General features: G+C 30.0%; 1 protein-coding gene across 2 annotated transcripts; it reads right to left on the bottom strand.

The window, feature by feature from the left end:
• Nucleotides 1–4,852: 4,852 nt before the first annotated feature.
• LOC111988345 (EG45-like domain containing protein) lies at nucleotides 4,853–6,097 on the bottom strand. 2 transcript variants are annotated; one of them, XM_024020133.2, is made up of 4 exons: nucleotides 5,995–6,097; nucleotides 5,697–5,810; nucleotides 5,298–5,598; nucleotides 4,853–5,076 (listed from the first exon to the last, which is right to left on the bottom strand). In XM_024020133.2, the coding sequence occupies exons 1-4, from the start codon at nucleotides 6,056–6,058 to the stop codon at nucleotides 5,070–5,072; spliced, it is 486 nt and encodes a 161-aa protein (XP_023875901.2). In that variant the 5' UTR covers nucleotides 6,059–6,097; the 3' UTR covers nucleotides 4,853–5,069. The 2 variants fall into 2 exon arrangements, with proteins under 2 accessions (XP_023875901.2, XP_023875902.1); XM_024020134.2 differs by having other exon boundaries at nucleotides 5,918–5,997.
• Between the last annotated feature and the right edge of the window lie 5,968 nt (nucleotides 6,098–12,065).

The following is a 12,065-nucleotide window of genomic DNA, read 5'->3' as shown; positions in this document are numbered from 1 at the left end:
AGAATAGATTTTCTTTATTAGAGACTTCAGGAAGATCTATAGTCTTGTGGAATGAAATTATAAGGGCAGCTGGTTCAACACAGTGATATGAACTACAAGATTTTTTTGTGTGAATGCATAAAGTTGTAGTATATCTGCTATATTATTTTTGGTTTGTCCACAATAATTTTCACGATACTTTCATAACAAATCAAATATGATAAATCGTTATTGGTTCTAATTTAAACTTACCAATGAAATTACTTTTTTGTCCACCAATAACAACTTATAGTAACCTACTAATGATTAATTTGTTGTAAAAATGTTATGGATATAACATTTTTTTTGTGCGAAAAATCTTAAGACATCTAGATGTTGTCACAATATTTTCAAAACTGCTGAGCTGTCAATTCTTTACAAGTTAAAATAAAATATAACAAAATTATAAAAGTATTATGAAAATGTTGTGTCATTCTGTTGTGTTTTTAGAAATTTTTTGTTGGTTTAATCAACTTTGTTGAACCAAAATTCACTATTCCACATACAATTTTTTTGGGTTGACTTTTTATATGTTTTTTTTCTTTACACACTATTTCAAGTAAAAACACGTAGTTTTGAACACAAAAACAAAAACTTAGAAGAAAAACATTATTCATCCTTTATGTTTGTGGTAGTTTGCAATTCTTCATTAAACTTTAAAATCATGCAATTTTTCCTTTAATATTTTGGCAAAGAGCAAATATATCATATTTTTATTCTCTCAGTTAAACCCTAATGAAAACTTATGATTCTTAAAATATTTTATTGTGTAATGTCTAAATTACTCATGCTAAATTTTAACATCTTAAAAATTTTCTTTACGTATTTTAAGTTTTAAATGATAAAAATTCTTAGAAAGTTAGAATGTTGATATTTAACGACACAAGCCTTTTGTTATCTTCTTCTTCTTCTTTTTTATTTTATTTTTTATTTTTTTAAATTTCTTAACAAAACTTAGTTGTTTATTGTTGAAAGATGATGATGTTCATTACCATTCTTAGAAGTTTTTAGAGAATAGATATATTGTCTTTAGCAAGTAGGTACTAAAAACTATTATAGTTAAATACATATTTATATGTTAAATAGCTACCCTAACTTTGTGGTTGATCAAAATTTTTAAACAAATGAGATTAACTTTTTATGACATAATTATCAAAATTCTTAAAATTAATGTCTCTTTTGATTAATGTAAATCTCTATATATTTTAAAAATCAAATTATATATCTTTGTTTTGTAATATAAATAAAATCTAGAATTAACTTTAATTACTATAGTATTTTTTTTTTCCACGGCAAGCACGTGCCTTGCACGTGCTGCCCTAACTAGTATTAGTAGTAAAAGTTGGGTAAAGCTGTCAAGCACATAAACAAAAAAAGACAAAACAAAAGCCAAGAAAGAGGTTCTGGGTTATTTAATGAAGAAGAAGTGGGAGGAGAAGGAGATTAGTGAATGGGACTCCGGCAATGTGGTGGTGATTTTCTAGCGGCGGCAACAGCATAGTGAGAGACCGGAAGTTAATATGTAACTGAAAGAGGGAAGAGATACTAGATCTAAAAGTTTTTCTTTCCTTCTGATCTGAAAGTCATGTTCCAGTCCAATATGATTTTTCTGGCCGAAATATGATATTTCATCTGATATAGTCGAAACAACTCGGTATAACTGGTAATTGAACCGGAACGAAACACATGTGTTTCAATATCGTTTTAAGCTCTGGTAGGGAAAATACTGATTGTACTGGCCGATACGATATAGTATCGAGTAGCATCTTTGACTAGCTACGTACCATAAGGTTGGCTTCCTTTTTTTTTTTTTTTTTTTGTTTCATCTCAACTTTTACTCAAACTTGCCCATCTCCTCCTTTCTCAACTAAGACGTTGATTTGGCCACTGATGATAACGTATGGAATGAGAGGGAAAACGTACATTAACATTTTTCACCCAATGTTTTTGGATCTTTTGAATTTTTAATTAGACTTCATATATTTTTGTTTTCCAATTTGAATGCTAAATAGAAATCAAAACTCACAAGCATAATGCTTTTACTGTGCGGTATGGCCATATATGTCTGTTTTTGTTTTTCTTCTAAAAATTAAACCGGCGATAATATTTTTCATAAATAAATAATTGATCATATTTTTTATTAGTAAAATTACTGATAATATTTTTCAATGTTAATCATATGACTCAGATTGTATACATTCATGAAATTGAGCATGAAGCAGAATCTCGTTACTATAAAGTGAAATTTTCTCTTTTTATAATTTGAAAGAACGGTGTTGATTTTGTAATTTGTGCAGTATAAGTTTGTTTAGTTATGCATATAAGAGTTTTGAAGAAATTCCAGTGAAAAATGTGATGTTATGAATAACCAAATTAATTTTGTTGTCTTCTCAACCAAAAAAAAAAAAAACAAAAAAAACAAAAAACAAAAAAAATTGCTGGGCTTAATGAATTTTACTAAATTGATATTTGGAGATTTTTTTTTTTTTTGGGTCAGAATCTTGCATTCTCATTGGAGCAATCCATTGTAAAGTATAACCTCATATATATATATATATATATAGGCAAAGTTGAGAGAAAATTCAATTAGGTTTCAAATTGGAATTCAATTAAAGTTTAATTTTGGCGCCACATGTCTCATCTAACGTAAATTTTTTAATTTTTGTGCAAACTGAGTTAATTCAATATAAAAAACGAGGAGTTCAATATAAATAAACCATAAAAAACCTAATTATATATATATATATATATTTAACCAATACTTAGAGAAAATTTAATTAGATTCAAAATTGAATTCTGCTTTTGTTACATTTCCAAATAAATCAAATTGTTTAGATTTTTGCTGTTATTTTTTCTCTGAACTAATGAGCATATTTTTTTTTATACTATTTCTATTCTGATATTTTGTATGCTTGGATCTTGAATGTAATGAATTGTAATTGAGCTGAACGATCTTATGCACCTATCCCCATTTAATTTAAGAGATATTATTGGACTAGTTTATTCTTTTATTTTGTGTTGTATTTAGAAAAATTTTTACAGACAATAATTGTGAATTGATATTGTATATGTATATCTAATAATGATTTTCAATATTATATACATAATAGTAATATAATGAGAAATTTGGCATAACCAATATCATGAAAATTGCAAGAAAAAACTATTATAGTACCTCCAAATGTCTTAGTTGAACTAATAGTACTACTACAATTCATCATTCCCGTGCATAAGCATGAGTTACATGCTAGTTTCATATAATTATGCCTTAATTCTAATTACATGTGGCTGTAGCTATCGTTTCTTTCCCTCTCACCTTTTACTTAGCCTTACATCGATCCCAAATTCCATCTTTCAAAAAATAGTGATTTTCTTGTTGAGAAAATTGCACTATTTAGTTTTGTGAAGATCTCACTCTCCGCTTGAACAAGCCACTATAACCTAGTTTTTGATTTATTTTTTATAGCGATTAAAGTAAGATCAAACATATTACAAACTACACTGGTATATATTAATATTCATATTTATACTTTTATACAACAATTCATAGCTTCACAAACAACATAATACCTTTGAACTTAGAGCACTCACATTAGCCCCATCTAAAATACAAAAGTGGCCAATTTACATATTCAACCCAAAAATCACCCACATCAGCATGTATAAAATTTGTGAATCTACATTTGAGTTATAGTAACCGTGTAAATATATACAGTTACCATTCATTTGGATTTCATTATTTATTGTGTAAATATATACAGTTACCATTCATTTGGATTTCATTATTATTATTACTCTCTCTCTCTCTCTCTCTCTCTCCTCTCTCTCTCTCTCTCTCTCTCTCTCTCTCTCTCTCTCTCTCTCTCTCCTCTCTCTCTCTCTCTCTCTCCTCTCTCTCTCCTCTCTCTCTCTCTCTCTCTCTCTCTCTCTCCTCTCTCTCTCTCCAGTAACCAATGTCCTAGATCATAACTATGGCTCTACAATGGCTAAACCACTTTTTGAGTTCCTTAGACCACAGAAGAAGAGACTTGTTGTTTGAAGAACAAAAATTGAGTCTTTCAAAAGTAGTTGCACTAGGAATTCCTGGGATGTGAATTTCATGATTGTTGTTTNCTAAAAACTTCTTTGTATAGTTTACAGTTGATGTGGCATGGAAAATCATTTTTATTATTCCGTTTGACACTTCAGATTTTTTCATCTAGGGGTAACAATAAGGACCAATTAATATGACACTGAAAAGAGTTAAGGGCCAAATTGACACAATTGGAAAGAATAGAAACCAAATTGAAAAGTGGTTTACAAATTTAAGGGTGATATAATTTGAGTACATAAAATTTGAGTTATAAAAAAAAAAAATATATATATATATATATATATTAACATGCCAGTACAGGTTGTAGTTGATGTGGCATGAAAAATCATTTTTTATTATTCCATTTGACATATCAGATTTTTCCATCTAAGAAATAATGATCGGAACTAAATTGACACAGCACTGAAAAAGTTAAGGACTAAATTGACATAATTAAAATATTAGAGACCAAATTGTCATATGGTGTAAAGGATATGGACTAACTTGATGAAGAAAAAATTATTTCATTAGGTATTAATAATGTAATATTTATTACATTAAATTATTAATTCGAGATTTTTTTTACCACTTTGCAGGTAATAATAATGCTTTTTTAACTTTACGATTAAAAATCCGTGGTTCTTAATATGTTTTCTAATTTTTTTTTAATAGGTTTTGAACTTTAAAAGACAATATTGATAAAATACTAATGATTTTATCTTTTATTTTTTATTTTATTTTTTTATAACTGACGCTTACATATAAAAAAAATAAGTCCATTTATTGTATAAATGAAAAAAGAGATACACCAAACAAATACATAAAAAAAATGATGAAGAAACACATTATGTTAGTACATTTAGGCCTTAGGGCAAGCAAGGGGGAAATTTCCCACCTTCCTCTCGACCCCTTTCCTCTGCACTTGTCTAGAATAATGATGGGCTCTCCCACCTTATTAATCAAATATTGTACGTCCATTTCAAACCCTGCAAATCAAATAAAATTTTCCAATGTCAAGAAGAATAACAAAACAGTCCCCTCCTCCATTAAGACAATTTTAAGGAAAGGGAAATGAGAGATTGGATATAGGGGAAGAAATACAATATGAACAAGAAAAAAAAATTGAAAACCATAAAGTCCAAAAGAAAAATTAAAGGGATAATGGTGAAAAGTGGAAATGAAGAAAGACAATAATATAGAGACTCACTGCGTGAATTCTATGTTAATGCCAGTCGCGCTAGGTTTGGCAATCATCCCAAATGCAGTTTTAGAAAGAACAATGGTAGCACCATGCCGGGAAGGCCTAGAAACTGAACTGAGTGCACGATCAACGATCTTTATTTGAATTGTTTGGCCTGGAATGCAAGTTCTAGGGTGAGCCGCGCTTATGCACCGCACTAAATACTGTCTCCCACAGGCGGCACCATTGTCCCATATCCCCTCGCCGGCCGAACCGAACAGGTTGCTCGAGGGGAACTGTGTAGCATCATTTCCGTAACAGGCTGTGGCTGTGTGCCAAAATCAGAGTAAATTTCAAAGTTCTGAAAAACTGTTACGGAAGTTAATTATTTTTTGGAGCCACATTTGTCCAATTCCATGCACTTACGTAAATATGGGGTTCTATAATGGGCAGCTGTGCCAACATCAGCATGAGAGAGATGGAAAAGCACAGCTAGAATTACAATCAAGCTTTGAAAGAAAAGTTGAAGCTTGGCCATTCCTGCAAAGAGATAAAAGAGGGAAATATGAGAATAATCGTGTCCTATATGTTGTGAAATGCCAATGAGAATAATCTATAATAACTTGGTCAGAGGATGTAAAGTTAACTTAGTAAGGTGTTATCTTTGTAAAGAACACAATTAAAAAATAAAATGATAGAATTAGTTCAAGAATACCACCACCACCTTTATACAGGCCAGGGGTAACAACTTGCTTTAACAATAAACCACTAATAATAGCTAGCCTCATCACACGCGCACCTGCGATGATGCTCTTTTTATATATTACTTCCTTCATTCAGTTTGTTTGTCTTCTATTCTATTTTGGGATGTTTCAAAATATTATCCTGTGTCTAAAAATAAAAGTAATTAATTTACTAATGTTCCTATTATACCCCTACTTTATTTTTAAAACTATTTGAAAAGAAAACTAATAAATATTTAAAAAATAATCTAATTGTTGCACCTTTTTAGTAGCCTCATTAAGAATAACTATATATTTTTTTTAAATGCTGATAAATTTATTTAAAAGTAGTTTTGTAAACTTAGACATTTTTATTAGGCAGACAAGACAATAAATGATGTTCTCTTAAAATTTTTGACTTTTCAAACAAGACAAACAAATTGGGACGGAGGGAGTATTATTTTGAGTTTAATGTAATTTTTCAACTTGAATTTATCTATTTTTAGTAAGGTTACAAAGGAAGGACTTTTTAAGAAACTAAAATTTAGGATGAGTTTAGTATGTGTTAATTTTTAGGAAAAATGTATTAAACGTATGTGCGATATATTTAAATAGAGAGTATTCTAATTTTTAGGAATATCATTTAAATATATCGCACATACGTTTAATACATTTTTCTTAAAATTTAGCACACACTAAATCTAACAATTTACTCAAATTCAAATCCTAAATTTTAGTTTCTTAAAAAGTCATTCATGTGTAACTTCACTAAAAATAGATAAATTCAAATTGAAAAATTACATTAAACTCAAAATAATAATAAATAAAAGAGTGTCATCACAAATGTAAAGCGCATGTGATAAGGTTAGTTAGTTTATCACTAGTTTATTGTTAAAGCAAGTTGTTACCCCTGGTCAAGATAACTAACACTGCAAGAGACTCGGTCAAGTTGTTACCCCTGGTCAAAATTACATTAACCTTTTTAAAACACTGCAAGAGACTCGGTCAAGATAACAACCTCCTTAATTAACAACTACCTTTTTAAAACACTGCAAGAGACTCGGTCAAGATAACAACCTCCTTAATTAACAATTAGAATTTTCACACGTACTTTGTGCGTGTAATAATAATATTTTTTTATGTATTTATATTTTTGATTTAGTGTTATAATATTAAAAAATGATATATAAATAACCGTTTATATATATATATATATATATAGAAAGAGGGGTAAGGTAACATGAAATTATGTTAATAATGAGATAGAGATAGAATCATAAGTTTTAGGCTGAATGGAGAAGATAAAAGAAAAAAGCCTAAAACTTAAGAATAGTAAATTACTCTTTTAACCAGTTGTATTTTTTAATTAAAATTATTTAACTACAAAGGTAAGGGTATTTTTAGAGAGTTTAAGAATTTGTGTAAGGATATTTAGTACTCAAAATGTTGAAAACCAAACAGAAAATCCTTATTAACAGTATAGATTAAAAATTGGAAAAAAAAAACTTATTAAACCCTTAAAAAAAGAAACAAAAATCCTTAAACACAGCAACTGGCTTAACACAAATAGTAGAGCTTCTACACGTTCGCTACAGGGACCGCACCCATGCAACTTACTCAATCCATGCACGTATCAGAATATATATAATCTTGAAAACTATATACTTGTGTTATGTTTGATTCAATTTTTAAGTTTTCTAAGAAAATAATTTATTTTTCAAAAATATTTTCTAAAAAAGAATATCATTTTCCTATGTTTGATAGCTATCTTGAAAAAAAGGTTGTAAAACGTTTTGTTTTGTTTTTGTTTTTTGTTTTTTTTTTTGTTTTGGTTGTGAGATAGAGTAATTTTCTGAAAAATTTTAGTGATGCGAAAAAGTATCTTTATATAAAATTTTTCAACAAGATAAATGGAGAGTCCATATGGCAGAAGATTAAAATGTTTATTTATAGGAATTTTCTTGTGTGCAATATATCATGAAGAGCGACGTTGACAATTTTTAAAAATAAAAATAAAAAAGGAATTAAAGAGATTATTTATAAGAAAATAATACAGCCAAAATAATGTTGTTATGTCGAAATTTCAGGCGCTTTTGCATGTCCTATTTCCAATTATTTGCCATCTGCGGTCCATTCTAACGTTAAAAGTTATTTTTTTTTTTTGAAAGCCATTCTAATGTTAAAAGTTAAAATTGCAGTTCCCAACTTCGAAATCTTTGTCAAATGTTTTTTCCGTCAATCCCAATAACATTGTGTTATAAATGTCTAAGACAATGATGTGTTTCAATATTTTCATTCCCTGACGTTTCTTATACAAATAAACTTATAACCCATTGCTTCAACACAGCTAGCTAGAGCTTAAAAAATTCGGTAAGCTGCCGCCATATAGCGCAGCCTCAAGGCAACAACCGTTTTGGTATCTCATAGTTTATTCTATAGCTCATTTGCATAGTTCAATACAGAAGATATAATTTTTGGTAGTTTTTAGGTTAAATATGTAACAAAAAAACTAAAAGGTAATATTAAATTTATTTTTTTTAAAAAAAAAATTTAAGACAAAAAGTTAAAAGTTAAAAATCTATAGCTTTTAGCCAAGTAGACATTTTAGTCAGTAATTAAGTACAGGATGCCAGTGCTCAATCGGCAACAACAGCATGGTCGTGGAACGCTCGAAATAAGTTCGTACATGGAGAATTCAAGTTTAAACCTGAATTTAGCCAGGTTAGATATTGGACGTTGGAGAGAAGTTATTGAGAGATTTTCATAAGGCCAATCAAAGCAGAAAGTCAAGTTCACAATCGTACGTAGATGCGTGAACCCCAACACGTAAACTAAAGTTAATTTTCTGAAGCTTCCAATCTTGACACGTCGTACTCCTTTTTATTTGTTTAAAAAGTTTATGGGATCATTAATGCTAGTAAAGAGTACATTTTCCATAAATCATTCAATATTTTATGGTTTATTATTATTATTTTTTTTTTGAGGGTGAAAAATTGTAATTCTTCTTATTAAGAAATCTTGACTAAGTTAGCTTGAAAAATAGTAAGAAGAGGTGAAGGAACAGACTTCATCCAAACCTCAAAACTAAAAACACTAACTAAAAAATATGTTAAACTATGAGTTAATTTATTACCTTCTCTCATAATATGAGAGTAAAGTAATTTAAAGAAAGATCTAGACAGGAGTTTGACATCCTCAATCAAAAGGCCACAAGCTAAAAGAGACTGGTCCTCCCCTTGCAAGGCTTTGATAACAGTGCTCGATTCCCCTTCCAAAATGATATTATCAACACCTATCTCCCTAGCAAAAATAAGCACCCTGGCAGCAACTAGCACCTCCACTGCTTCTGCATTGTAAGCTCTTGGGAGCTTCTCGGAGAGCAAGCCAATGACCAAGCAGTGACTATCTCGAATGGCGACTCCAATACTAGATATTTCCTCCGCTTTGAAAATGGAACCATCGAAATTGATTTTGAGGCAATCAACTGAGGGGGAGAGCCACTTAACACGGGCGAGAAATGATCGGAGTTCTAGGTTGCTGCATTGCAAGAAACTTGCCATGTCGTTCCTTTGCGAGTTGAGTTATTTGGGAGAGATTGTAGCAATTCTGTGAGAGGCGTACTTGATTCCTATGTGTCCAAAATGACCAGGCGATAGTTGCAAACAACTCTGGGTCCTGATGATTAGTAATCATCCAAGATAGCAGCTCCTTAAAGTCCACAAATTGTCTGGTTCGTCTAGCACTCTACAGGGTCGGGTCTGACCAAACAAAATCGAGTCCAGGGTAGGACCAAATAGCATGAATGGTCGATTCTGCATCTTGCTGGCATCGGTCAAAGCTTGGATTATTCAAGATAGTTTGTCGTACCAAGTTAACCTTCGTAGGCAAAGAATTACGACAGGCTCGCCACATTAGATTCTTGATTTTATTTGGACAATTCAAAGACCAAACACCTTTCCACAGCTGATTGTTCATGGTACCACATACATGCATTCAGCCAAAAAAAAAAAAAAAAAAAATTAGACATGAATAAAAATTGTGTACGTCGTGTGTAAAATTATAAACAATTGTATATGGAATGAATATCAATGTGTGTGTGTATGAACAATTCCCCAGAGTCTATGACACTTTTATTGTGCGCATGGAATAGGATTGCCATGTAACCTTGCAAAATTGGATCCACGTCGGTCAATCTGCCCTGACCATCAAAAAAAAAAAAAAAAAAGGTATGGATAATAGAAATAGCGAGCATTTTGTTTTAAATAAATAAGTTTCTAACTTGCACCCAATTTTGATATGACACAATCAGGTCAAACCCATGCCCGATCCTACTGGGCTGAACTTGTATCTAATCCATTCACCAAACTTTTATTATAAAATTTTAAACTTAATTCCTTTTACTCATTTTCAATGTGTGTTTATGTGTTATATATTAAATTTTTTATATTGTAGACACTAATGACACTATTGTCAACTTGGCATGCAAATCTCAAATTAATATAAATGTTTTCAGTATCGATCGACTACTAATGTTGAGTATTTTTTTTTTCTATATTCATTATAGGTTTTCATCCTAATTAATTATTTACATTTTTTTTCTTTACCAAACATTTTATATTCCAGTCTTACATATTTATATATTGTATGGGTTTGGATTAGTTTTTTTCTTTTAAGTTTTTCGCTTATTTTCTTATGTATATATACTACAAGTAAAAAGACCTATTGCAATAAGTATTATTGCACCCAAAAAAAAAAAATGTAATATATATACTATTGCATCTCTAAGTTGTTTTTTTGGTTGTAAAAGTAACTTTATTTTATTGCATCAACATGAGATTGTAGCAAGAATTGCTATGTTACATCTAAATGTGTTGTTATAATAGCTAACTCTTATTTTACATTAAGATATGTTGTTGCATGCAATAGGTAATCTTTTATTTCATATCAAATTTTATTATTATAATAGGTTAAATCCTTATTTCACATCAACCTACTTAATTTGTAGTAATAGAGGTGGATAATTGAGTAGCGGGAAAATTTGAGAAATTGGCAATACTTGTTATTATTTTTTCAGCTCATTATTGATTTACTCTGTTGTTTTTAATTTTGAGTTTTGAAATTTTGTGGTCAAATAATTAAATTTACCATATCACAATAATTTATACTTTTGGGATAATCGGTAATTTAATAAATTGAGATCTATCAGTGTCTTTCTAACAACAAAATTAGCATCTTGAGTGTCATTCAACAATTCAACTCAATTCACTTGTTAATTCCTTTTCTTTTTGCACTTAGACAGTATTATGCCTGTAGATTATTGAAGTTGCACTTTTTTATGATTCAATTGTTATAATGAATTTTAGAAGAAAAATTCAAAGCATATTTCTTCTTCTAAAGGAGATTGTGTAATGTCATCAGATTAAAAAACTCATAATAATACAGTAGAATTTCTAATTTCCATCCAAATGCAAAATTTGCATATAGTTTCAATGAATTGGTTTTAGATGTATTGCGGTGGAGGCTTTGATTTTTTCATTAGACACTTTATTTCTCACGATTAAATTTTAAATTAAGTTTAATAAATGTTGGGGACTGAAATATTGACAAATATCATTGTCTTAGATTATTACAACACTATGTTATTGGATTGGTGGAAGATTTGGAGTATAATTATTCGACAAGGGTTTCGAAGTTGGCAGCGGCAGTTTTAACTTTTACACTATGTTTGGATGGATGGATTTTAGGGAGGATGAAAAAATTTGGAGAGAAAATAGGAGAGAAAATGAGAAATGGTGTTGTTTGGGAAGGAGGGAGGGAGAGGAAAATTTTTGGTGGGGCCCATGCATTTTCCACCCGGGCCCACCTAAAACTTGTCTCTCCAAAATGGAGAGAAAATGGTGTGGGAGAAGTTTTATGTGTAAATGACAAAATTGCCCTTGCATTAATTTCGTCCTATTGTCTTCTTCTTCTTCTTCTTCTTCTTTTTTTCCTTCTGCCTACTTTCCTACTCTTTTTTTTTTTTATTTAATTAGACATGATTTTTTTTCTTGGACATAATTTTTATTGTTTAATA

Source organism: Quercus suber, unplaced genomic scaffold (assembly GCF_002906115.3).
Source record: "Quercus suber isolate HL8 unplaced genomic scaffold, Cork oak 2.0 scaffold_542, whole genome shotgun sequence".
In the NCBI taxonomy this organism is placed as follows: Eukaryota; Viridiplantae; Streptophyta; class Magnoliopsida; order Fagales; family Fagaceae; genus Quercus; species Quercus suber.
This window is presented reverse-complemented; position numbering and strand designations above follow the sequence as displayed.

Excerpts from the sequence above, each read along its gene's own strand:
- LOC111988345 (XM_024020133.2), bottom strand. The coding sequence starts at position 6,058 with ATGAGGCTAGCTATTATTAGTGGTTTATTGTTAAAGCAAGTTGTTACC. Across the intron at positions 5,811-5,994 it reads TACCCCTGGCCTGTATAAAG|GAATGGCCAAGCTTCAACTT; the intron begins GTGGTGGTGGTA and ends ATCTCTTTGCAG. Across the intron at positions 5,599-5,696 it reads TTATAGAACCCCATATTTAC|CCACAGCCTGTTACGGAAAT; the intron begins GTAAGTGCATGG and ends TTTGGCACACAG.